Consider the following 25,656-nt stretch of genomic DNA (forward strand, 5'->3'; position numbering starts at 1 on the left):
ATGCTTCCCCCACATGTACTGTAGGAGCATTGACTCCTTACCCACCGTGGACGTCTATCCCCAACCCCAATTGGAGAAGAAACATCCTTCTCTGCTCTCTCTCTCTCTCTCTCTCTCTCTCTCTCTCTCTCTCTCTCTCTCTAGGAACAGGTGCATCGGGACATTCCTCTTCCAGGATTCTGCTGTTCTGCAGCCGGATATCAGCCAGTGGCTGAAGGAACAACAGGTAGGACTTTATGTTCCTCTTCTGTCCCTAAACTAAGTCAGACAAATCCTCAGGGGCACAGAAATCATCCAAGGAGAAGAGGGACAGAAAGAGCTTCTCAAACATGAAAGTGGTTCTAGTGGTTCCCATGCCATCGGACCCCACATGTTCTAACTGTATACCTGAGACAGAGTTCCTTGTGGTACTGGATTCCTCCACACTACCTGCTTCAGAATCAGTGTGTATTGGTGCTATATCCTACAGCTGGGGGCAGCAGACGACCCTGGGGCAGGACCTGCGTCGTTGGTCTCTTCACACCCCCACAGGGTACCGATAGCGCTATCCTGAAGTGGAACCTGCCTGAGCTAACATGTCGCTTATGCATTTCCCCTGCTATCTGCATTGCCCTCCAGGAAACTTGCTTCCCAGCATTGCAAACCTCTACCCTCTAAAGCTATCAGAGCTACTGCGAGAATCGAGCTGACTGTGATAGAGTATGCGATAGAATTTAGAAGTACGTTCTGGACTGTCTATAGTAAACACATGTCACGCAATAAGACACGGAGGCTGTGGCTGTTTGTGTGAGGATGTGTCTGGATTTTGTCGTCTGTAACGTGTATTTCCCTCCCATTGGTGAAGTGTCTCAGAACACAGTCGCTACACAAATTTCTCACCTCTTCCCACCCTTACTTTCTGGATTACTTCCGTGCTCGCAACCTTTTGCGCAGTGGAACTGTGACCACTGCTCTAGCTGCAGCTGTAGAGTCTGCAGTGTAACACTATCTGTATTGCTCCTCCACTGTGGGAGTTACTGAACACCTACTTCACAGTGCCACAGAAAAGATGCAGTTCTGAGTTCTCACCAATGGCTTCCAGTTTTCAAGCGCCAAGACATGTGACACACTTAATTCTGTCGTACTGTCCATCGACGACCAGAACTCTACCTCGATGACCAGGTGCTCAATGTGTTGGTGTTTATAGGCTTGCCATGACTGATCTTAGATGTCTGGTTGACATGAGTTCCCCATCTTGGCGAACATAAGTGAACATGTGGGTTACATCTTAATGCTCTTTGCTGCCTCAGTAACACCAGCTGGGGTGCAGACCAATCTATACTTTTGCAGCCTTACAGAGATCTGATCCTGTCCCATCCTGATTATGGGAGTGTGGTATATGGTTCAGCATTGCCATCAGCATTTTGTATGCAGGATCTGATACATCGTTGTAGGATCTGACTTGCGACTAGTGTCTTTAAGACCAGCCCCACAAACAGCCTGCTCACTGAGGCTGGGTTCTAGGACTACAGATCAGATGCCAACAGCTTCTGCTCAGCCAGGCTATGCACATACGCTGCTTCCTGAGCATCTGAACTACAATCTCCTTTTTCTGGTAGGGAAATTCACATCCCACAACAGCAGCCCAGGACTGGAGTCATGATCACAGTTCTCTAAAAGTCTCTCTGCTCTGAACTCCAACTTCCCCCACTGTCACCTCCTGTCAGGGAGCAATCTGATACATCCCTATTGTGTGTACTACACCCTAGGATCTTTTGACCTGTCCTTTGGAGCAGAACACTGTTGACTCTGTGGGTTTCGCTCCCCTTTCCCTGGCCATTGTTGTTGCATTTCTGGGTTTGAAAGTGGTCTATACTGACAGCTCTACAGTCGACGGACAAACCAGTTTTGCTTACACACATGCAAGGTGCAGTGAACCATGCTCCCTGCCGAATGGATGCAGTGTATTCACTGCAGAATTTGTGCCCAATGCTCGAGCCTTCAGCCAGGTACATTCTTGCACCGGCAAGACATTCTAAATTGGCGATGAATCCCCGACCAGTCTTCAGGCTATTGACCACTGCTACCCTCGGCACCCATTGATTGTGGCTATCCAGAATATCCTCTGTAACCTCCATCAAAATGGACGGTTGGTTCTTCTTGTCTGGACCCCAGGTCTCATTGGGATGCCAGGGAACAAACATGCTGCCCAGTTTGTCAAGTTGCTTACCAGGATGCCATCCTTGGAGATAGGGGTACCGGAACCAGACATACGGTCGACTCAAAATTGTTGAGGCTTTCGTGGCCACTTGTTGACAAACTGCCTATTGGCTTCTGTCTCAGGTTCTTCGGCCGACGTTCATCTAATGATTTTTCTGACGTTTCGCCAGCACGAGTGGCTGGCATTGTCAAAGCTTCACCCTCCATTGCCGGTGGTGAACTGGAGCCGAGCTCGCGGGCGCAGACTATATGTACCTGGCGCGCCAACGTCCGAGGGCTTCTCCGCGGTCATTTCCGGTGCGGTTCTCCTCTTGCTACCTGCGACGGTCGTTCGCTGCAGTACGGGAAGCCAGGATCCGTTGACCTTAAGGCTTTCCTCTTTCTTGTTCAAACTGTTCGCGTGTTTTTGTATTTCTACAGCTTCTCTGAACAAGCGCGTGTGATAGTGGTTCTCTACAGCCAGAACTTCCGTGTCGGCGAATTTTATTACGTGGTCGGTCTCATTCAGTGCGTGTTCTGCCACGGCCGATTTCTCCACCTGCCCCAACCTGCAATGTCGCTTATGCTCCTTGATCCTGGTGTTAATGGATCGTCCAGTCATCCCGACATAAACTTTTCCGCATGTGCATGGTATGCGGTATATTCCCGACATTGAAAGTGGGTCTCTTTTCTCCTTCGCCGATCTAAGACACTCTTTGATCTTCCTTGTCGGTTTGAAGATCGTCTTTACGCCATGTTTGCGCAATATACGGCCGATTCTGTCCGTCACTCTGGGAATGTATGGCAGAAAGGCCGTACCCGACATTTCTTTTTCTGGTTCCTTACTTCGCCGAGTGTTTGGCTCAGTTACACTTCTAATATAATTTGTGGAGTACCCATTGCTCCTCAGGACTGTTTCCAGGTGTTGCATTTCTCGTCTGAGGTGTTGCGGCTCACATATTCGTCCTGCTCTCGTTACGAGCGTACTAATCATGCCCCTTTTCTGGCTCGGGTGGTGGTTTGACAGTTTGTGCAGGTATCGGTCCGTGTGAGTCGGTTTTCGATACACGCTGTGTCCCAGGTTTTCGCCGTCCCTTGTGACCAGCACATCTAGAAATGGCAGTTTCTTGTCCTTTTCTACTTCCATGGTAAATGTTATGTTGGCATGGAGGCTGTTCAAGTGTCTTAGGAAGTCACCGAGCTGTTCTTCACCATGGCTCCACACCACGAAAGTATCATCGACGTACCTGTACCACACCTTAGGTTTGCAAGTGGCCGAGTCCAGTGCCTGTGCTTCGAATTGTTCCATGAAGAAGTTGGCCACCACTGGACTGAGAGGACTACCCATGGCGACGCCTTCCAGCTGTTCGTAGAAGTCGCCATTCCACGTGAAATAGCTCGTGGTGAGACATGCATGGAAGAGCTTTCTGATGTCTAGCGGGAAAATGGAACCGATGTGCTCCAGAGCGTCACTGAGTGGCACTTTCGTAAATAACGAAACAACATCAAAGCTGACCAGGATGTCGTTTGGTGCAAGTTTCAGTTTCTTCAGCTTCTCAATGAAATGTCCTGAGTCCTTAATGTATGTGTCGGTCTTCCCCACGTGTGGTTGGAGCAGAGAGGCCAAGTGTTTTGCCAGCTTATATGTCGGTGATCCAGGAGCGCTAACGATCGGTCTCAGTGGAACGTTGTTCTTATGGATCTTGGGTAATCCATACAGCCGAGGTGGTAGGGCTTCTGTGTTGCGCAGGTTTCTCTGTATGTCCGCCGGCAGAGAAGACGCCTTGATCAATCATCCCGAGAACCATACCTATGGAGGACATCATTGCCAACACCGAAGCAGCCATTCGTGCCCTTCCTTGTGAAAGGGCAGAGGAAATACGCACGGAAACAGCCAGGATACTGCGCCGAGCAAAACCGCCAGCTTGCAACCTGAAGAAAGAAGAGGTACAAGCCATTAAGAATCTCAACGCCGACAAGAGTATATTGGTACTGCCTGCCGATAAGGGGAATGCGACCGTCGTAATGAAGACCGAAGATTATGAGCAAAAGATCCGAGACCTATTACATCCGACGACGTACCGAAAACTAAGCGCAGATCCGACGCAACGTATCACACGGAATACGAATCGATTGATCAAGGCGTCTTCTCTGCCGGCGGACATACAGAGAAACCTGCGCAACACAGAAGCCCTACCACCTCGGCTGTATGGATTACCCAAGATCCATAAGAACAACGTTCCACTGAGACCGATCGTTAGCGCTCCTGGATCACCGACATATAAGCTGGCAAAACACTTGGCCTCTCTGCTCCAACCACACGTGGGGAAGACCGACACATACATTAAGGACTCAGGACATTTCATTGAGAAGCTGAAGAAACTGAAACTTGCACCAAACGACATCCTGGTCAGCTTTGATGTTGTTTCGTTATTTACGAAAGTGCCACTCAGTGACGCTCTGGAGCACATCGGTTCCATTTTCCCGCTAGACATCAGAAAGCTCTTCCATGCATGTCTCACCACGAGCTATTTCACGTGGAATGGCGACTTCTACGAACAGCTGGAAGGCGTCGCCATGGGTAGTCCTCTCAGTCCAGTGGTGGCCAACTTCTTCATGGAGCAATTCGAAGCACAGGCACTGGACTCGGCCACTTGCAAACCTAAGGTGTGGTACAGGTACGTCGATGATACTTTCGTGGTGTGGAGCCATGGTGAAGAACAGCTCGGTGACTTCCTAAGACACTTGAACAGCCTCCATGCCAACATAACATTTACCATGGAAGTAGAAAAGGACAAGAAACTGCCATTTCTAGATGTGCTGGTCACAAGGGACGGCGAAAACCTGGGACACAGCGTGTATCGAAAACCGACTCACACGGACCGATACCTGCACAAACTGTCAAACCACCACCCGAGCCAGAAAAGGGGCATGATTAGTACGCTCGTAACGAGAGCAGGACGAATATGTGAGCCGCAACACCTCAGACGAGAAATGCAACACCTGGAAACAGTCCTGAGGAGCAATGGGTACTCCACAAATTATATTAGAAGTGTAACTGAGCCAAACACTCGGCGAAGTAAGGAACCAGAAAAAGAAATGTCGGGTACGGCCTTTCTGCCATACATTCCCAGAGTGACGGACAGAATCGGCCGTATATTGCGCAAACATGGCGTAAAGACGATCTTCAAACCGACAAGGAAGATCAAAGAGTGTCTTAGATCGGCGAAGGAGAAAAGAGACCCACTTTCAATGTCGGGAATATACCGCATACCATGCACATGCGGAAAAGTTTATGTCGGGATGACTGGACGATCCATTAACACCAGGATCAAGGAGCATAAGCGACATTGCAGGTTGGGGCAGGTGGAGAAATCGGCCGTGGCAGAACACGCACTGAATGAGACCGACCACGTAATAAAATTCGCCGACACGGAAGTTCTGGCTGTAGAGAACCACTATCACACGCGCTTGTTCAGAGAAGCTGTAGAAATACAAAAACACGCGAACAGTTTGAACAAGAAAGAGGAAAGCCTTAAGGTCAACGGATCCTGGCTTCCCGTACTGCAGCGAACGACCGTCGCAGGTAGCAAGAGGAGAACCGCACCGGAAATGACCGCGGAGAAGCCCTCGGACGTTGGCGCGCCAGGTACATATAGTCTGCGCCCGCGAGCTCGGCTCCCGTTCACCACCGGCAATGGAGGGTGAAGCTTTGACAATGCCAGCCACTCGTGCTGGCGAAACGTCAGAAAAATCATTAGATGAACGTCGGCCGAAGAACCCGAGACAGAAGCCAATAGGCAGTTTGTCATACGGTCGACTCTACACCATCAGTTGGTGGAGGCTTGGAACATGGATTGGTGTGCCTTGGTTTATTGAACAAACTGTTCAATAGACCAAGAAGTGTGTATAAGAAAATATTCGTGTTTCTTTAAGTGTGCATAATTGTCTTTACGGCACTGAACCTCGCCTGTGAGTTTCATACCAATCGCTGGTGTACACAGATGTTCCGTATATTACGAACTGCTGCACTTACAGATTTCGTCTATGGGTTCCTCTTATCGTACTCCCTCCGAATATATTATTGGAATCAACTACATAAAGTTAATAAAGAAGTTCATAAAATTATTTCCACTAATAACAGGACTGCAGGGCTCTATTTCAACCAACGATATCTCCTGTGGGCTTCGACCTCTGACGTAGTGGTGGCGGGAGGTTTTGACGAGGCGTTCGTTTTGCTTGGTGGCTCTAGTAGTTTCCGGTAATGCTGTTGGTGTTTGCATTGGGAACAAGTGATTGAGAGGCAGCGAGGCCAATACAGAATTGGAGAGACTACTCGACGCCGTCTTTGCATAGAACACCGTGGCGGCGTTTGGCGGGTACGCCATATTGGCGACGTTCATTCGGGATTTTTAGTACTGTATGTGTTTGCGACTTTCGGGCTTTTCTTTCATTGGGCTACAAAATAAACAGATAGCGTCACGTAGTAGCAGTAATTTCGTTGCTTATGTTTAGTAGAACGATTTGACAGCTTGCCCCGACATATCATGGCGGCTGTGACGTATTGCGTCACGGCTTGGCCGCTTAGAGTAGTCCCTCCAGTTTAGTGTTGAGCTCACTGTTGAGACGCCATGATCGCAGTTCTGAAATCGTGTTTATGTTCCACTTCGTAACTCACGATCACGTCACTGGTTAAAGTCGACAGATGGTATCGAAGGGTCTAATTTATATGAGTTGTAGAGATCTACTCACAGTTATTATTACTAGTCCTAATAGTTATTTTTCCGTTTTATTTTCTTGAACTGCAAAATGCGAATGTAGTTTCACCGCCAGAGAAGCCTTATTCACAAACTTGCCAATTCCACCTAATTTTCCCGATCAGTGTTTTAACCAGTTCTTGAGTACACTGATGTACTAGGACGTGGTGACCATGTGCCCAAGCGTGTTGGTTCACCTTCGTAGTGCAGTACAGGAGCGACCCCACGTCACACGGCACCAGATGTCTACCCGCAGCTCACGCAGTTCTCGCAGATTACGGGCCGCTGGTTTCTGGACACCGAGCTGCCACCCTAAAGCGTCCCAGACCTGTTCCACTGGCGAGTGTAAACGTCAAGACATAAACACGAGTTTATGGGCCTCAAATAACTGTTGCACGACTTCACACGGACGGTTATCCTGTTGGAAGACGCCATCGCCGTCGGCGAAGACGGCAGGCGTGAAGTGTTGCAGCTTCAACTAGTCCACACCTCATCTTGCAGTCATTCTCCCTGCGACTCCCGTATCCCACGGAAGCGCAGGCGAACGTCCTTCATAGTATACAGGGTGAAAAGTATTTAAACCGACAAACTCTGGGAGGTTGTAGGGGACATCAAAACAAATATTTTTCCTTAATGTCATTTTTTTTCTATGAGGAGTATTTAAACCGGTAGAGGAAGATTTCTCTGGCGGCAAATTAATTAAACAAACAAACACTTTTCTATTTTTTAAGACCAAGAGACAACACAATATGCAACCCAATTTCAGTAGATTTTCAAAAATGCCTCCATTGACACGTAAACAAAGATTACACCGTCGGATCATGTTCTGTCCGACACGGGCAAAAACCCCAGGAATATCCTGAATTGTTCCTGCTGCTGCTACTATGCGGGCAACCAGATCATCTTCTGATGCAACAGGAGTTGCGTAAACAAGGTTGCGCATCTCTCCTCACACAAAAAGTCCAGAGGGGACATATCTGGGGATCGAGCAGGCCATGGTACAGGACCACCTCTGCCAATCGACATTTCTTGGAACCGTCTGTCCAGGAATCGACGAACACGACGACTGAAATGTGCCGGCGCCCCGTCATGTTGGAACCACATGCGTCGTCTTGTAGGGAGCGGGACGTCTTCCAGCAATTCTGGCAATGCTCTGGCGAGAAAATTATAGTGTCTGCCATATAATGGCCTAGGTAGCAGATACGGCCCAATTAAACAGTCCCCAACAACACCGAGCCACACATTAACGAAGAACCGCACTTGATGAGCGCTAGTAACTGTGGCATGTGGGTTATCCTCACTCCAAACATGCGAATTGTGCATGTTGAAGGCTCCATCACGTCCGAACGTAGCTTCATCGGTAAACAATACAGAAGATGGAAATGTAGGATGCATTTCACACTGTTACAGGTACCACTGCGAAAACTGTGCTCTGGGTGGATAATCAACTGGTTCCAGGTTGTGGACACGCTGTTAGTGAAATGGACGTAACAGTTGCCCGCGAAGGACTGTTCTTACATTCGTCTGATTCGTCCCCATGTTACGTGCAATTGCACGAGTGCTGATTGAAGGATCCCGCTCCACATGCTGCAAGACGGCTTCCTCAAATTGCAGCGTTCTTACCGTGCGACGGCGTCCCTGTCCAGGTAATCTGCTAAATGACCCGGTCTCACGCAGCACGTTGATGAGGGATATGGCGATTAGGATATTGTTGTTGATAAACCCGCTGTGCAGCTCGTCCGTTGTGGTGCGCTACGTAGTACGCACCAACCATATCAGTGTACTCACTCCAGGTGTATCGCTCCATTAGTAATCAGAGACAATGCACTAGTACACTGGTGGACAGCAGTTGCCTACAACTGAAGAGCGTAATACACCCCCTAACAACTGAAGATCGTGATAAAGCCTCTAACAAATGAAGAGCGTATTACGGCCTCCACCGGTTTAAATAATCCTCATACGAAAAAATGACATTGGGGAAAAGTATTTGTTTTGATGTCCCCTACAACCTCCCATAGTTCGTCGGTTTAAATACTTTTCACCCTGTATAATTGCCCCAGTGCCTTGTGCCTGCATAGTTGCGTGTCCGGAAACTGGTGTAGAAAGAGAAGAGTTCATCGTACGAGATGGCATGTTTCCATTGACCAACGGTTCAACCTCGATGACCCCGGACACACTGCAATCATATTTGATGGTGTCGTTGGGTCAGCGCGTGATCGCGTAAAAGTTGCCCATTGCGAAGCCCATGTTCAACAGTGTGCGCTGATGTCGCGAGATCTGTCAGATATTCTCCTGTCCTGCCTCAGAGTGGGCCAACCTCCGACCTCTGCGTCCCGTGAGGAGGCGTGGGCGTCCAGCACCTTGTCGCCTACTCGTTGTTCCATCGTCCTTCTACGACTGGCCACACGTAGATGCTGACGGAAGTAGCATGCCGACAACCGACCAGCTTCACCGTTCCCGAGATGCTCGTTCCAGGCCATAACTGTCTTTCCGATTGCCAAAATAGGTTCTCTCAGCGGATTTCCTTATTTGCGGCTCGTGCTCTCCCAAGAGTGATTCCGAGTCGGTCTCTTCTCCGCTTACACATTTTTCCTTCCCTTGCCACGACACTGGTGCAATTCTCCATTAAATTTCGGGCATGCAGCCGCGCAAATAAAATTTCTTCGACTGATATTTCGGCCGCGTATCGTCCGGCCATCCTCAGAGTGAGACGCAAGACTGACAATGGCCGGACGATACGCAGCCGAAATATCAGTCGAAGAAATTTTATTTGCGCGGCTGCATGCCCGAAATTTAATGGACTATTCATTACGCCGCGAAAAGTTGAAAATGCACAACTGGTGGAATTCATCTCTCAGCTGCCAGTGGTCGCAGTGTTTCGGCTCGTCAGCGCATCTTTGTACCTCAGCTTAAAATAAAGTCTTCGACTTCACAAACGTATTTAAGCTCTAGTTCAATGTACATATGCTGTTATCTGTGCGTGAATACCACTATTTAATATTTAAATGGTATTGCATCAACCTTGACTTCGTTTTCCTAAACATTCTAATTAATTAAAGCTCAATTTAAAAAAAAATTTTTAACTTTCTTCTCAATATAAGAAATTTAAATAATATTTACACTTCCAGAAAGGAAACTTCATATTGAATTGTAATGACTGTAAAGTACAACGTAGTATGCATGCAGAAATTTATACATCTTCACTAATTACTGGGGTATTTAGTCTTCTAAATTATTTCTTAATTCTGGCGAAACAAGCCCCTAGGTGAAGATAATTCAGTGAATGCAGAGCTGCCAAGGCCGGAAATAAGGGACTAATAAAGTAGTTCTACCACTCGGTTAATGTTAATTACATGAATTAAACTGAACTACATAATCGTCAATACAAAAATACCACAAAACAGTAAAATACATAAAACCCTAACCTGGGTTGGTCTCTCATAAATATTTGGGTTTGTCTCTCATATGAGTGCAAACTTTTAGACTCAGCTTCTTGATGCTGCACCCTCATGATTAAATAAGAATACAAGTTGGTCACATGGCCGCTTAGAGATCATTTTCCCGCACAAGGGGCGCATCAATTGGTGCCCCCCCCCTACTCTTTTCCCCCTTTCCTCTCTGACAGTTTCGCGTTTATCAGTTTTCGCTAGTAATGATTGTGATGCGCACTGTATACAAATGTTGCGGCCGCTACTAATTGTGATACGTTCTGTAGAGAAATCTTACAGTTGTGGCAGAGTTCGGCGTCCCTCTCAACTTGCCACCCCAAGCGGGGCCGTGTGTCGTTTGGGCCGTACCCGTCCTGGATAGCCAAGGAGTTATTCTCAGAAATAAACTGAATGATCGAGAAAATCCTTGCGGATAACAACAAACATAACCAGCGAAAAAGGCACATTAATATTCTTCAAACCGGAGGAAGTAAACTTCGAATAGGTCCGAGGTATTCCTGCCTGTCGTACGAGGTGACTAAAAGGAGTTTCACACGTTTAGGCCTTTATGTGATGGTAGAGTTTGACCGCCATTCTTCAAAATTTTCCCGAAGAGGGAACCAGTTGGGGAAGGTTCAAAAATGGTTCATATGGCTCTGAGCACTATGGGACTTAACATCTTAGGTCATCAGTCCCCTAGAACTTAGAACTACTTAAACCTAACTAACCTAAGGACATCACACACATCCATGCCCGAGGCAGGATTCGAACCTGCGACCGTAGCAGTCTCGCGGTTCCGGACTGAAGCGCCTAGAACCGCTCGGCCACCCCGGCCGGCAGTTGGGGAAGGGCGCCTTTCAAGGTGCATCGTGTCCATCGTGCATTGAGATCTTTAGCCCACTTTCTCATCGTCGCATTGCAGTCCTGCCCATTCTCCATCTCTTGGGCGAGGACACCTTCCTGGGTGTGTTTTCCACCATGCACTATGCCATTCAGCTAGGCGCATGCGGCAAACCTAACTTAAAGTGGTTGATTTGTAACGGCTTGGGATTGAACTGCGACGGTTCCAGTTCTTCTGGTTTGACACATTATCGCGCGGCTGTCTCTCCTCCCCTCGCCTTCCGCCGCTCCCCCTTCTATCACCGTCTCCCACGCCTTTCTCACGCCTCTCGGCCCGTGGTAAGTGGTGAAGAAAAATTGTCAGATTCATTGTCCCAACACAGGGCTTGTGAGTACTATTTTAGCTCAAATTTAACAAGGCACAAGGAATCATCCTGGTACATACAACTGATTTAGAGGAATTACAGAATTCATGAATCAGAATCAGTACATGGAGATTTGAGCGTAAGTCCTTGCAAATTATGGAAAAAGGATGTTATATAATTAGGACCAGCTGGCTTCATAGTTGTTACAGGATGACTTCCCTAATAAACTGACTTTGCTCGTCCTGTAGTATTTGAACTGTCTATGTGGAATGTATATCTTCTTTTACCAGTAGGTACTTTTATTGTATGTGCTGCTAGCCACGAAAACAGTGAGTGCTACCGGAATTTCTTCAAAGCTGAACAAACTTAAGAGTTAGTACTACATAACAGAAAAATCATATGGAATTACTCGAGTCGTGTCACCGTTGCATCTCATAAGATTTTTCTATATCGGCATCGCACTACTGAACAACAAACCGAGAAAAAAAGGACGTATCGTGATAAATCTTCAAATGCTTTGCAGCGTTGAAACTACATATTTGCGGAATGAGAAAGTATAAATACGAAATCCACTAAATACAGCTCGATAGCTTCGTTAACTGTGAAATCGAGACTGCGCTGTACGATGTGCTTTTGTCTCTTAACCTGGGCACAGGGCACGTTCTCCCCTCAGCCAGTCAGAACACAGAGCGTGAGCACATTGTACTTTATGTAATCAGCCAATCGTGTCATCGTATTTTCAATGCACGAACACAAACGAGGAAAAAATTTTAAGAATGAAACACAAATAAATGGTTCAAATGGCTCGAAGCACTATGGGACTTAACATCTGAGGTGATCAGTCCCCTAGACTTGGAAGGACATCACACACATCCATGCCCGAGGCAGGATTCGAACCTGCGACCGTAGCAACAGCGCGATTCCGGACCGAAGCGCCTACAACCGCTCGATCACAGCGGCCGGCTGAAACACAAATAAAATAGATATTCCAATGTAATGTGCAAAATGCACAGTACGAAGCAAAGCGATACTGTCGCACACGTGTGATATCGAGGAAACCGAAAGCGCCGGTTTCCCAGAAAGGCACCGAACTGTCAGTAGTCGTGCTAGCATTGTACGAAAGAATTATTGCATTACAATTCCACTGGGCCGGTAAAGTTTAGCTGCTTCAACAAAGAAAAAGGAGATGTAATATATTTCTTTCTGGCTACGGCAGTTTTGTACACTATCACGGCCCTTGTTGTCTTTACTTGTCCCAAATTTCACTTCCTCAACTCCCAACCAGACTGTTCCATTCCAACCTAACCTAAACCTCTGGCTACGTCACGGACCAGTCGTTCATCACAACCAGTTTTTTTCCCCACATTTGTTTGCTTCGCCAGCTCAAGCGATGTGTGGTATTCCAATCTAACCTAGACTTCTGTCTACGCTACAGATCAGTCTGTCACCACAACCAGACTTTTTCTGCCAATTAGTGCTGTGCTGTTACGTCCCAGCCTAACACCACAGTCAGAAATCGCGAGATATTCGGAAAATATAGCCGAAAACAGTTTAACTACACTCCTGGAAACAGCGACCTATTCGTAGAATAACAGCCAAGTATTTGTAAAAACAAAGAATATAAAATTCACTGCTTCATTTCGAGCAGATCACTACCCTCCTAGAATTTGCGATTGCAGTTGGTACGAATTTGTGGTTTCCGCCAACATTTTGAGCGGTACAATAGTCAGTATTGGGTGTAAAATAGGAAATTTTGTATGTGACATACCACTGGAGATCTTGTGATTAAGTAGTGCATAAACTGTAAATTATGATTTTCTGCGTCAAAGTCGTACAATATCCTCGATAATCGCGATACGGAAACCATGACGTATTCGGAATAAAACAGCCGTATTTTTCACTCAAACGAGAGTAGCAAGGTTATTGCTTAATTCGCCTCAATTTAAAATGTCTTGCATCGCAGCCTAACCACATCTCTGATGGCAAAAAGCAGAACCAAAATCATATATGAAGCCATTGTGTGTGTTGCAATTTGTGTGCGCGCGCGACGAAATAGTAACGTCATCGTTGGCTGAATAGATTACGTCTGCTATGGTCACTGTAATAGGCTAACTGGATAACGTGTCCAGTGCTCAGATTGCGTAACAAAATCACATCGTATAGCGCAATCTAGATTTCAGTTTCCGAAGCTATTGTGCCGTATATGGAGGTTTTCGTACTTATACTTGCTTATTCCGAAAATATGCCCTTTCTGTCTTACAGCGCACTGAAGATCTATCCAAGAGTGTCTTTGTCTTCTCGTTTTTTTGTGCTACAGTGCCTGGAATTGCGATACCGACGTATAAAAATTTAACCAAGTTTTAATAGTTGACTATCTCCTTTTTGTTTACACAGAAATGAGAGAAATACACTTTTGAAACAGGTGTAAGATTAATATTTGTAGCTTTCAGCTGACTTGTTGGACCACATATTCATGTGCAAATTACTCTGTTTTTCAGTACCCACATTTCCTGAAGCAAGATGGGAACAAATTGCACGTTATGCTGCAGCGGCGGAAACGCTACAAAAACCGGACCATCTTGGGCTACAAAACTCTAGCAGAGGGCATCATCAATATGTCGCAGGTACCAAAACCACTGTTCACTATTGTTGCAGTATTGCTGTTGAATACACCTAGAAAAAACTGTAACGCAGGAAGTGACAAAGAATTGTTCTAGAGCTAGTTGTGTGTGTGTGTGTGTGTGTGTGTGTGTGTGTCAGAAAACAAGGAAAAAATAAATTGGTATGGGGCTTTTCTAACTTCGTGTTCGACAATATAAGAGGCTTTTATTACAAGTATTTCAGCAAAGGTGTGTCGATTAGTTTGTTACATAAGGTTTATAACTTCTGTTTAGGAGAAAGGGACAGCGAAAATACTTTCATATAAGTTTCTGGAACCATTACAAAACTCCCTCTAATAAGCATAAAGTGACAGCACGCATATACAATTTCGCTTACGTGCAAAACTAACAAACACGTTAGAATGCGAGTCGGCAACCGCTATGTTCTGAGAAACCAAATGTTATGTCCTCATTGCTAATAATAAATGGGTGGAAAGTGGCCAAAAGGATCTGTCGTCGTAGGAATCTGGACCAAAGCAAAAGATTATTTGATACAAGTGCACTTTAAGTAAAGACATTTTACTCATCTTCTTGTAGCAGCCGTGGCTAGCTATAAGCGGAAGCCCGACACGGGTGTGCGCTGAACTTCTGTATCCTGAATGTTCGCCGATACAGCTCGCTCTCAACAGCTCGATGTAACGTTCGGCATCAAGTAGCAACAATGAACTAATCTCGAACTAAAAGTAGGTGCCCGCCATTTATAACACCGTAGTGGGGGTTTTCATTGGTCGGCGGCATGGAGGTTCTTCATTGCTCAGGTCATCCTGTTGGTGGTGATGTTCAAAGCTCCGCTCGCAGGAATTTTCAAGGCGTCAGCTCCGGCAGTGTCGATAAGCTACGATACTACATGATGTTTCCTCATTGCTTAATTTCCTGCAAGTTTTTTCTAAACAGATGTGATCTCACATCTCGAAACTTTTATTCAAGGTTTGTTACATAGCAAAATTTGTTTGGGGTAATGACTTTTTTGTGATGCAATTTGAGAGTGAAGAAATTCCGTGTTTCATCCGAAAGAAATCGCATAATATTATTTTCGTTATGTGACATATGTATGTAATAGTCTTCTTATTCGAACTTTGGAAGAGGAAAAACGAAACAAAATCAGCTGATCATTTTGAGGCACTAAAATATTTTAAATATTTTCATAGTGTTTTTTTTCTTTCTTTTTTAAAGAAGCATTTACCGATTGTGTTCTTTCAATTTAATAGGTTTTGCAACGGCAAATGGACCTGGAACTCGATCTAGTGAGTGAAAGTAAGGACAAATCTGTCCTCAGCAGTATTGTTGCACGTGTTTCCGTGCAAGCAGTCTGCAGCCAACCTGTTGACCACGAGGATTCAGCTAAACATGCAGAGGCACCAGGTATACATGGAGAATGGTGTAATTTTGATAACTATTTTATTTTTTCAGAGTTTGATTTGATCTTCTGATTTATTATAAGATAACACATTAGTGTGTTAAAAAGGGAAACAGATTCCTAAATGAGCCTGTGACCTTTAAAATAATACCCTCTTGATCATGTAACACGATGTTTTTATTTATCCTGTTAGTGACATGTTTTGGATACTGCCATCATCAAAGCCTGTAATTAAGATCAAAATGCCACAGCAGTAAAATATGTGTTACTGTACACATGTCAGGGGCCTTACCAATCATATACCTACAGCAAGAGCCTTTTCCAATTTTCAGTACATTTTTTGTCCATTTGATATTAGTGTCCATCCATAGCAACCCATATCTGGAAATGTAGTTCCCGTTCTATAGTGTTTCAGTTCAGATGTGTAACACATTCATGTCTGCTGAAGGAAAGAGAAAAGTCTGAGTTGGTTGTCCTGGTATGCAATAGGATGTACAGGATGGCATGTACTACGTCAGACAGTCACCTGACGTTACTTAATGTCTGCCTTGCTGTGAGGCCTATTCAATGACTGTCATCTCCTTTACAGTAAACAGGGTTCAGTACACCTTTTTGGAATATGTTCCTCCGCAGCGACTCCGAGGAACAGGTACCTTCGCTACGAACATGCAGGACTGTGGTGCTCCGTGGCAGTGCTACGCACCCGAATTTGAAGAAGATATACAGCACTGCATTGAAGAGAACTGGTCAATGAGTACTCGAACAATTGTGCATGCAGTGGGTGTTAGTCACAGTATCATCTGGTACCTTCTATGTGAGCAAAAATTATATCTGTACCACTTACAAAGTGTACACACTGTGGATCCAGCTAATTTTCCACAATATGGTGTGTACTGCACGTGGTTCCTGGCTCCACTGCATCGACACACCCCTGTTTCTGCATAGAGTTCTGCTCACAGACGAATGTATGTTCACTAGTGACTGTGTTCTGAATTCACAAAACAGCCGTGCCTGGGTGGATGAAAATCCTTGTGCCACACATGTTAGTGGATTTCAGCATTGGTTCAGTATTACTGTGTGGTCAGGTATTCTGGATGGTCAACTGATTAGGCCGTGCCTCTTTTCACTCGAGCTAATTGGTCGTGCGTAACTGATCTTCCTACAAAACGTATCGGACCCATTCTCGGAAGCTGTACCGGTGAATGTCCATCAAGAAATGTGTTTTCCGCACGATGATGCGTCACCTCACTTCTCGAGCACAGTTCAGAAACATCTAAACAGTCGATACGGTGTAAGACGGATAGGCCGAGCGGTCCAACTGTGTGGCTGCCGCGGTCAGCGGATTTGATTCCTATGGACTACTACTTGTGGGTTTGTATGCAAAATTTAATTTACGAGACTCTTGTAGAGACGGAGGAAGAGCTGATGGCACAAATTCTGGCCACAGCACTAGAAACTGAAGAGACACGAGGTGCGGTGGAGAAGGTGTGTACCAGGCAGGCTTCATAACAGTGTCGGTGGTCCCCACATCAAGCCTCTGGTCATGTACCAGTACTGTAATGTTTAGGTATTAATACAAAGAAATGCACTTCAGTGACAAACAGATGTTCTGTTGTTACCTAGTAAGTGTACTGCATCACACCTAATTCAAGTCCTCAAGCAGAAGTGGATGAGTTAAACACCTGAACTGAAAAAATTATAGAACGAAAACTGTACTTTTCAGACATGGGTTCCTATTCAAAATATTATGTACTCTCCCTCGCACCTCGCCTCCTCGTGCACTGTCGAATATCCGGTGGTACCTCTTCTAGAAGAACCGGCAGAATGAAGTTCAGAAAGTGTGGATACAAATGTCCATTTAGAAGTAAGGCCCCACAGTGTAGTTTCCTATGGTGCTGCACCATTCACTTACGCTCCACAGCTGTTGATGTTGCACCTCGTGAGGCCAGTGTGGATTTTCGGCTGCTCAGTAGTGCATGTTATGCAGATTTATGTTACCGTGGATGCCAAATGTTGCTTCATCGGTAAAGGGCACGTGTCAAAAAGAACTTAAGGTAGTCTCTCAGTTGCTGAAGTGTAAACTGACAAAATTCTGTATGACATTCAAAAATTATGGTTGCTGAGTGCCTGATGTAGTGACAGATGATAGGGATGGAAATTGCACTCATCTGGCTGATTCCACATTCCTTGGCAATATGTCTTGTACCACTGTGCGGATTCATTAGCATCGTAGCCAGAACAGCTTCTTCGTGTCCTACGTCAGTTGCAGTCTTCCTTCTTGCCCTCTTTTTGACATTAAAGCAGCCTGTTCGTACTAAGGTCTTAATAATTTGTGCAGTTACTTGACGCGCAGACATTGGTGATCCAGATAGATAGCCTTATACCACTGTACTGTTTTTACAGCATTTCTTTTACATTCAACATATAAAAGTAGTGCATCCAAATTCTCCTCATTGATGTACAAGTGCACATGCAGTGAATTTTCAAGCACAAATGAGCATCCTGCAGTGCAGACAAGCAAACAGGCAGGTGTGTTGACATTCTGACATGTAGAACAAGAGCTTGGAGGTGTTTGCACTGCTAATACCAATTCTGGCCACCATGCTGTCACACTCTTAAGGCATTTCTCTATATTTTTTTATGACAGATTTCAACACCAATATTAACAAATGCCATATCACTGTAATTGTCTTCTCAAGAGCTATCAAATGTAGTTATAAAAAGTATACAGTTCCATTTAGAAACAAGAACTTATTTCAATGTCCCCACTGATACCAGCACTATAAAAATTAATCAAACAAAGTAGTACGTAGCCTACGCTAACGTTTGCTGCAAACTGCGTTTTGATATGTGTACTATTCACAAAATAAAAGGGGTATTACATCTTACAATCAACAACAGTAAAAAATCACCCACAAAACACTGAATTGACATTTTGTCTTTGTTTTGATGTAATTTATAATTCAAGGTTTTGAACCCAACATTACATTATGATTACAAAAGTGAAATTGTGTAATTTATTCCAGAGCGTGGTGTGGCAGACTTTTCTGATGAGGAAGATGACTTCAGTAGTAATGAAGATGATGCATCAGATTCTGAACCAACAGCTGAAGATGCGATGGCAAGAAGGGCTCGTAAAGCAGCTAGAGCAAAAATTCCAGCAAATGCCAGGGTTAGTACATGTATCATATTACAATACCACAGAAATCATTCTCGGGCAGGTTGGGGATTTTCTTCATCTGGGGACTAGGTGTTTGTGTTGTCCTCATCATTTAATAATCGTTCATGAAAGTGGCGATATTGAACTGACTTAAGATTGGGACTTTGTATGGGCTCTGATAACCACGCAGTTCAGTGCCCCACAAACCAGACATTGTCACCTCAGAAATGAGTTTTAATTTACTTGCTTTTAAAATAAGTATTATAAAGCCTAAAAAAAAACCCTTGTAGATAGATGAACGTGTTGTTGTTGTTGTTGTGGTCTTCAGTCCTGAGACTGGTTTGATCCAGCTCTCCACACTACTCTATCCTGTGCAAGCTTCTTCATCTCCCAGTACGTACTGCAGCCTACATCCCTCTGAATCTGCTTAGTGTATTCATCTCTTGGTCTCCCTCTACGATTTTTACCCTCCACGCTGCCCTCCAATACTAAATTAGTGATCCCTTGATGCCTCAAAATATGTCCTACCTACCGATCCCTTCTTCTAGTCAAGTAATACCACAAGTTTCTCTTCTCCCCAATTCCATTCAATACCTCCTCATTAGTTATGCGATCTACCCATCTAATCTTCAGCATTCTTCTGTAGCACCACATTTCGAAAGCTTCTATTCTCTTCTTGTCCAAACTGTTTATCGTCCATGTTTAACTTCCATACATGGCTACACTCCATATAAATACCTCCAGAAAAGACTTCCTGACACTTAAATCTATACTCAATGTTAACAAATTTCTCTTCTTCAGAAACGCTTTCCTTGCCATTGCCAGTCTACATTTTATATCCTCTCTTTCGACCATCATTAGTTATTTTGCTCCCCAAATAGCAAAACTCCTTTACTACTTTAAGTGTCTCATTTTCTAACCCTCAGCATCACCCGACTTAATTCGACTACATTCCATTATCCTCATTTTGCTTTTGTTGATGTTCATCTTATATCCTCCTCTCAAGACACTGTCCATTCCGTTCAACTGCTCTTCCAAGTCCTTTGCTGTCTCTGACAGTATTACAATGTCATCGGCGAACCTCAAAGTTTTTATTTCTTCTCCATGGATTTTAATACCTACTCCGAATTTTTCTTTTGTTTCCTTTACTGCTTGCTCAATATACAGATTGAACAACATCGGGGAGAGGCTACAACCCTGTCTCACTCCCTTCCTGACCACTGCTTCCCTTTCATGCCCATCGACTCTTATAACTGCCATCTGGTTTCTGTACAAATTGTAAATAGCCTTTCGCTCCCTGTATTTTACCCCTGCCACCTTCAGAATTTGAAAGAGAGTATTCCAGTCACCATCGTCAAAAGCTTTCTCCAAGTTTACAAATGCTAGAAACGTAGGTTTGCCTTTTCTTAATCTGGCTTCTAAAATAAGTCGTAAGGTCAGTATTGCCTCACGTGTTCCCATATTTCTACGGAATCCAAACTGATCCTCCTCAAGGTCGGCTTCTACCAGTTTTTCCATTCGTCTGTAAAGAATTCGCATTAGTATTTTGCAGCTGTGACCTATTAAGCTGATAGTTCGGTAATTTTCACATCTGTCAACGCCTGCTTTCTTTGGGATTGGAATTATTATATTCTTCTTGAAGTCTGAGGGTATTTCGCCTGTCTCATATATTTTGCTCACCAGATGATAGAGAGAGCACGTAAGCAGGTGTTGACAGATGTGAAAATTACCGAACAATCAGTTTAATAAACCACAGCTGCAAAATACTAACACAAATTCTTTACAGACGAATGGAAAAACTAGAGGCAATACTGACCTTACGACTTATCTTAGAAGAAAGATTAAGGAAAGGCAAACCTATGTTTCTAGCATTTGTAGACTTAGAGAAAGCTTTTGTCGATGTTGACTGGAATACTCTCTTTCAAATTCTAAAGGTGGCAGGGGTAAAATACAGGGAGCGAAAGGCTATTTACAATTTGTACAGAAACCAGATGGCAGTTATAAGAGTTGAGGGACATGAAAGGGAAGCAGTGGTTGGGAAGGGAGTGCGACAGGGTTGTAGCCTCTCCCCAATGGTATTCGATCTGTATATTGAGCAAGCAGTAAAGGAAACAAAAGAAAAATTCGGAGTAGGTATTAAAATCTATGGAGAAGAAATAAAAACTTTGAGGTTCGCCGATGACATTGTAATTCTGTCAGAGACAGCAAAGGACTTGGAAGAGTAATTGAACGGAATGGATGGTGTCTTGAAGGGAGGATATAAGATGAACATCAACAAAAGCAAAACGAGGATAATGGAATGTAGTCGAACTAAGTCAGGTGATGTTGAGGGTATTAGATTAGGAAATGAGACACTTAAGGTAGTAAAGGAGTTTTGCTATTTGGGGAGCAAAATAAGTGATGATGGTCGAAGTAGAGAGGATTTAAAATGTATATTGGCAATGGCAAGGAAAGCGTTTCTGAGGAAGAGAAATTTGTTACCATCGAGTATAGATTTAAGTGTCAGGAAGTCGTTTCTGAAAGTATTTGTATGGAGTGTAGCCATGTATGGAAGTGAAACATGGACGATAACTAGTTTAGACAAGAAGAGAATAGAAGATTTCGAAATGTGGTGCTACAGAAGAATGCTGAAGATTAGATGGGTAGATCACATAACTAATGAGGAAGTATTGAATAGGATTGGGGAGAAGAGAAGTTCGTGGCACAACTTGACCAGAAGAAGGGATCGGTTGGTAGGACATGTTTTGAGGCATCAAGGGATCACCAGTTTAGTATTGGAGGGCAGCGTGGAGGGAAAAAATCGTAGAGGGAGACCAAGAGATGAATACACTAAGCAGATTCAGAAGGATGTAGGTTGCAGTAGGTACTGGGAGAGGAAGAAGCTTGCACAGGATAGAGTAGCATGGAGAGCTGCATCAAACCAGTCTCGGGACTGAAGACCACACAACAACAACATGGTAGAGTTTTGTCAGGATTGGCTCTCCCGAGGCTGTCAGTAGTTCTGATGGAATGTTGTCTACTCCCGGGGCCTTGTTTCGACTTAGGTCTTTCAGTGCTCTATCAAACTCTTCATGCAGTATCATATCTCCCATTTCATCTTCATCTACATCCTCTTCCATTTCTATAACATTGCCCTCAAGTACATCGCCCTTTATATACTATATGCTCTCTATATACTCCTTCCACCTTTCTGCTTTCCCTTCTTTGCTTAGAACTGGGTTCCCATCTGAGCTCTTGATATTCATACAAATGGTTCTTTTTTCTCCAAAGGTCTCTTTAATTTTCCTGTAGGCAGTATCTATCTTACCCCTAGTGAGATAAGCCTCTACATCCTTACATTTGTCCTCTAGCCATGTCTGCTTAGCCATTTTGCACGTCGATCTCATTTTTGAGACGTTTGTATTCCTTTTTGCATGCCTCATTTACTGCATTTTTATATTTTCTCCTTTTGTCAATTAAATTCAATATTTCTTCTGTCACCCAAGGATTTCTACTAGCCCTCATCTTTTTACCTACTTGATCCTCTGCTGCCTTCACTATGTGATGAACGTGCTGATAAAAAATAAAAGCTTCTACATTTCTTGTGGCAACTTTGAATATTAGACATACTCAGTCTAAAAAATATAACCGTCAATGCAGTTTATATGCAATAAACCTCTTTCGGTATCATGGATCAAATGGCTTGCTTTGTTTTAGATTAATGGTATTTAGGGAGCTTCTCAAAATTTTAACATCTGAAATTACAAAGACACACAACATGTGAGTAGGAGGAGAAATTCCAGTACTGTTGTTACAAATGCATAAAATGAGAACACTAATCCTAATGTTCAGATCTATTAGTTTATGCCTCAGGGAGGAAAGACAATGGCGGTTGGAAAGGTTAGGAGTCTTCTCAGACCTCAGGATGAGAGGCACACACCTGGTGTGATGGAGGGGGAGGCTGAGCACATCTTTCTCCCCTGCCCCCCTCCCCATTATGAAGTTGGATGACCTTCCACCACTTTTTAACCTTCCAATCCCACTTTCCTCTCTGAGAAGGGAATTAATAGTTTCAAAACCTAAGATTAGTGTTTCCAATGTCATGTGTGTCTTGACAGTACTTTCTGTTTCCTTGTAATTCTATGGTTTTCCCTAATGAATTTTTCTTTTGATCAGTGTATATCACCTTGTAGTTAACACACAGTGTGTATCCTGACACTGCTGCCACTGTATGGTGTGCATTTTTGTGTTATCTCCGGAGGATGACTTCATCCAAAAGCGAAGTACCTGTCCGCTGCTAAGCATTTTTCCTATTTCATATATGATGGGCATTTGAAAAGTCTGTACAAAGTCCGAGAGATGGCACCACCAGCACGTATCGAGGTCATGTTTAGTTAGTAGCATCTTTGGAAAGAACGCTCACCAAGTTTGACATATTGGTCTATTTCTTTGTGTTTGGCATCTGTGTGACTCAAGTAAGTCGAGTGGTTGTCAAAAAAAGGATGAAAAAGAATTTCCTGTGATGATTAAACATTACTTTATGTAAGGCAAAACGCCTCAGGAGACTAAAGAGAAGCTTGATAAAAATTATAGTGACTCTGCACCTTCGATTAGAATGGTTTATAAGTGGTTTCAAAATTTTTGGAGTGGCCATATGGTCACAAGTGATGCTAAACGTTCTGGACGCCTTGTGGAGGTTAAGATTCCAGAAATCATTGATAAAATCTATGATATGGTGATGGATGACAGAAGAGTTAAGGTACGTGAGATTGCTAGTGCTGTGGGCATCTCGAATGAACAGGCACATAATATTTTGCATAAACATATGGACATAAGAAACCTATCCGCAAGATGGGTTCCGCGATTGCTCACGCTTTCCCAAAAATGGAATCGTGTGAAGGGTTGCAAGTGTGGTTTGCAACAGTACAGGAAGAATCTGCAGCACTTTTAGCGTTGTTTCGTCACTGTGAATGAAACATGGATACATTACTATACTCCTGAGACCAAAGAACAATCTAAACAATGGGTTACGAGGGGAGAATCTGCACCAAAAAAGGCGAAGACCATTCCTTAGACGGAAAGGCTATGGCGACTGTCTTTTGGGATTTGCAAGGGATAATCCTCATCGAACAATCTGGAAAAGGGTAAAACTATTACAGGTGAATATTATTCATCGTAATTGGACTGTTTGAAAGCCGAGCTGCAAGAAAAATGCCGGCAATTGGACTGCAAAAAACGTCCTTTTCCATCACAGTGCACCAGCACACACCTCTGCAGTTGTGGTCGCAAAATTAATGGAAATAGGATTCCAACTTGTTTCACATCCCCCCTGTTCTACAGATGTGGTTCCCTTGGCCTACTATTTGTTCCCCAATTTGAAGAAATCGCTGGCGGGACAAAGATTTTATTCAAATGAGGAGGTGATTGCAGCAACTAATAGCTATTTTGTGGACTTGGACAATTCCCATTCTTCTGAAGGGATCAACAAATTAGAACAGTGTTGGACGAAGTGTATAAGTCTAAAAGGAGTCTAATGTCGAAAAATAAAAAAGGTTTACCCCAAACATGTAAGTAGTTTTTATTTTTGCACTGACTTTTCAAACGCCCCTCATACATATTATATTACATTCTGGACTTCCCGTTGATCGACAAACTGTATTATAATGAGTGAACAATCTACAGAATATTGGATACCAAACTGTACTAGCAGGGTGACAAATGACTGTGTATGTGAAAATAGTGTATTCGGGGGAAATAGCGGCAATGTGAAGATGATCACCAATAGAACATGTAAATCACAGTGAAGTTGTGCAGCAGTAGATCTCTTGAGTCATGAACATATGCCTTTAAGGATGTACTCAGCATGGAGACTCTTTGTAGAATTTGTGAAGGGGATTGAGACGTTGATGGCAGATGGGAGGTTTACATTGGTGTGTGAATAGTGCTGGATTGGAATGCGGTAGAAGGGGAAAGCATAAAAGACAGAGTTATTGTAGAATATTGGCTCGGTAGTAGGAATGAGAGGATGTAAGAGTAATTCAGTTCTGCAATAAATTTCAGCTAGTGATAGAGATTGTGCTGTCCAAAAATCACAAGAGTTGGTGGTATACTTGGTAGAGGCTCCGAGACCCTGGAAGATTTCAGCTGGGTTATATTATGGTCAGATTGATTCAGAGACCAGATACTGATTTTAAGGCATGCCCAGAAGCAGATTTAGACTTGGATCACAATTTAGCAAATATGAAGAGTACACTGAAGTTCAAAGGATTTGTACTGAAGTACTGTAGAATAATGATGTATCTGAAGTTCCCTAAGGTGATAAGAATACCATTACATAAGGATACTGTGATAATACCAAAGGAGGCAATTCAGTTGTAGAATTGACATCTCTGAAAGGGGCAGTCACACAAGAGGGACGACAAATATACGTGCAAGGATGGTAACTGCAAAGAACTCGTGAGTAATAAAAGAAATACTTCAAATATTTGTTGAAAGCTGGAAGTGCAAAAATGTTCAGTTAAAGATATGAATAAAACAGTATTGATACATCGAGACCCTGATCAATGTATGTCTGTAGGCAGGATGGTCAATGAAGTAAAACACTTGGCACCTGAAAGTACATTGATTACTGACACCAACATGCAATCAGAGCTGAACTGATATCCTGGACAGAGAACCATCCTCTTCGCTATGATGAGTCTTAATGGTAGTCACTCGCATCAAAACTTCTTGCTCGTAAAATGAGTCATCGGTTTTCTTCAACCTCCAAATGTTGGTCTTTGCTTCTGAACTTTAGTAGAGTGTAGTGCAGAGGACATTGTGATACCTGTGTGCTTGTGTCTTTTTAATAAAGGGTCATAATTTTAGACTTTATATGTGATGTCTGGCAAGTGACAAAGGATACAATACGACCCAAATTTGTGTTATACTGA

At 43.9% G+C, this 25,656-nt stretch overlaps 1 protein-coding gene across 7 annotated transcripts in view; it reads left to right on the top strand.

Moving 5' to 3' along the window:
• The window catches only part of LOC126202245 (phosphofurin acidic cluster sorting protein 2), a 732,246-nt gene that overhangs the window by 536,309 nt on the left and 170,281 nt on the right, over positions 1-25,656 (top strand). For all 7 annotated transcript variants that reach the window (XM_049936847.1, XM_049936849.1, XM_049936850.1 and 4 more), the window contains exons 4-6: positions 14,067-14,192; positions 15,437-15,590; positions 18,612-18,757. In XM_049936847.1, coding sequence (XP_049792804.1) covers positions 14,067-14,192; positions 15,437-15,590; positions 18,612-18,757 — 426 coding nt within the window. The remainder of the gene's footprint in view (positions 1-14,066; positions 14,193-15,436; positions 15,591-18,611; positions 18,758-25,656) is intronic.

The sequence above is a fragment of the Schistocerca nitens genome, chromosome 1 (genome assembly GCF_023898315.1).
Source record: "Schistocerca nitens isolate TAMUIC-IGC-003100 chromosome 1, iqSchNite1.1, whole genome shotgun sequence".
NCBI classification, from domain to species: Eukaryota; Metazoa; Arthropoda; class Insecta; order Orthoptera; family Acrididae; genus Schistocerca; species Schistocerca nitens.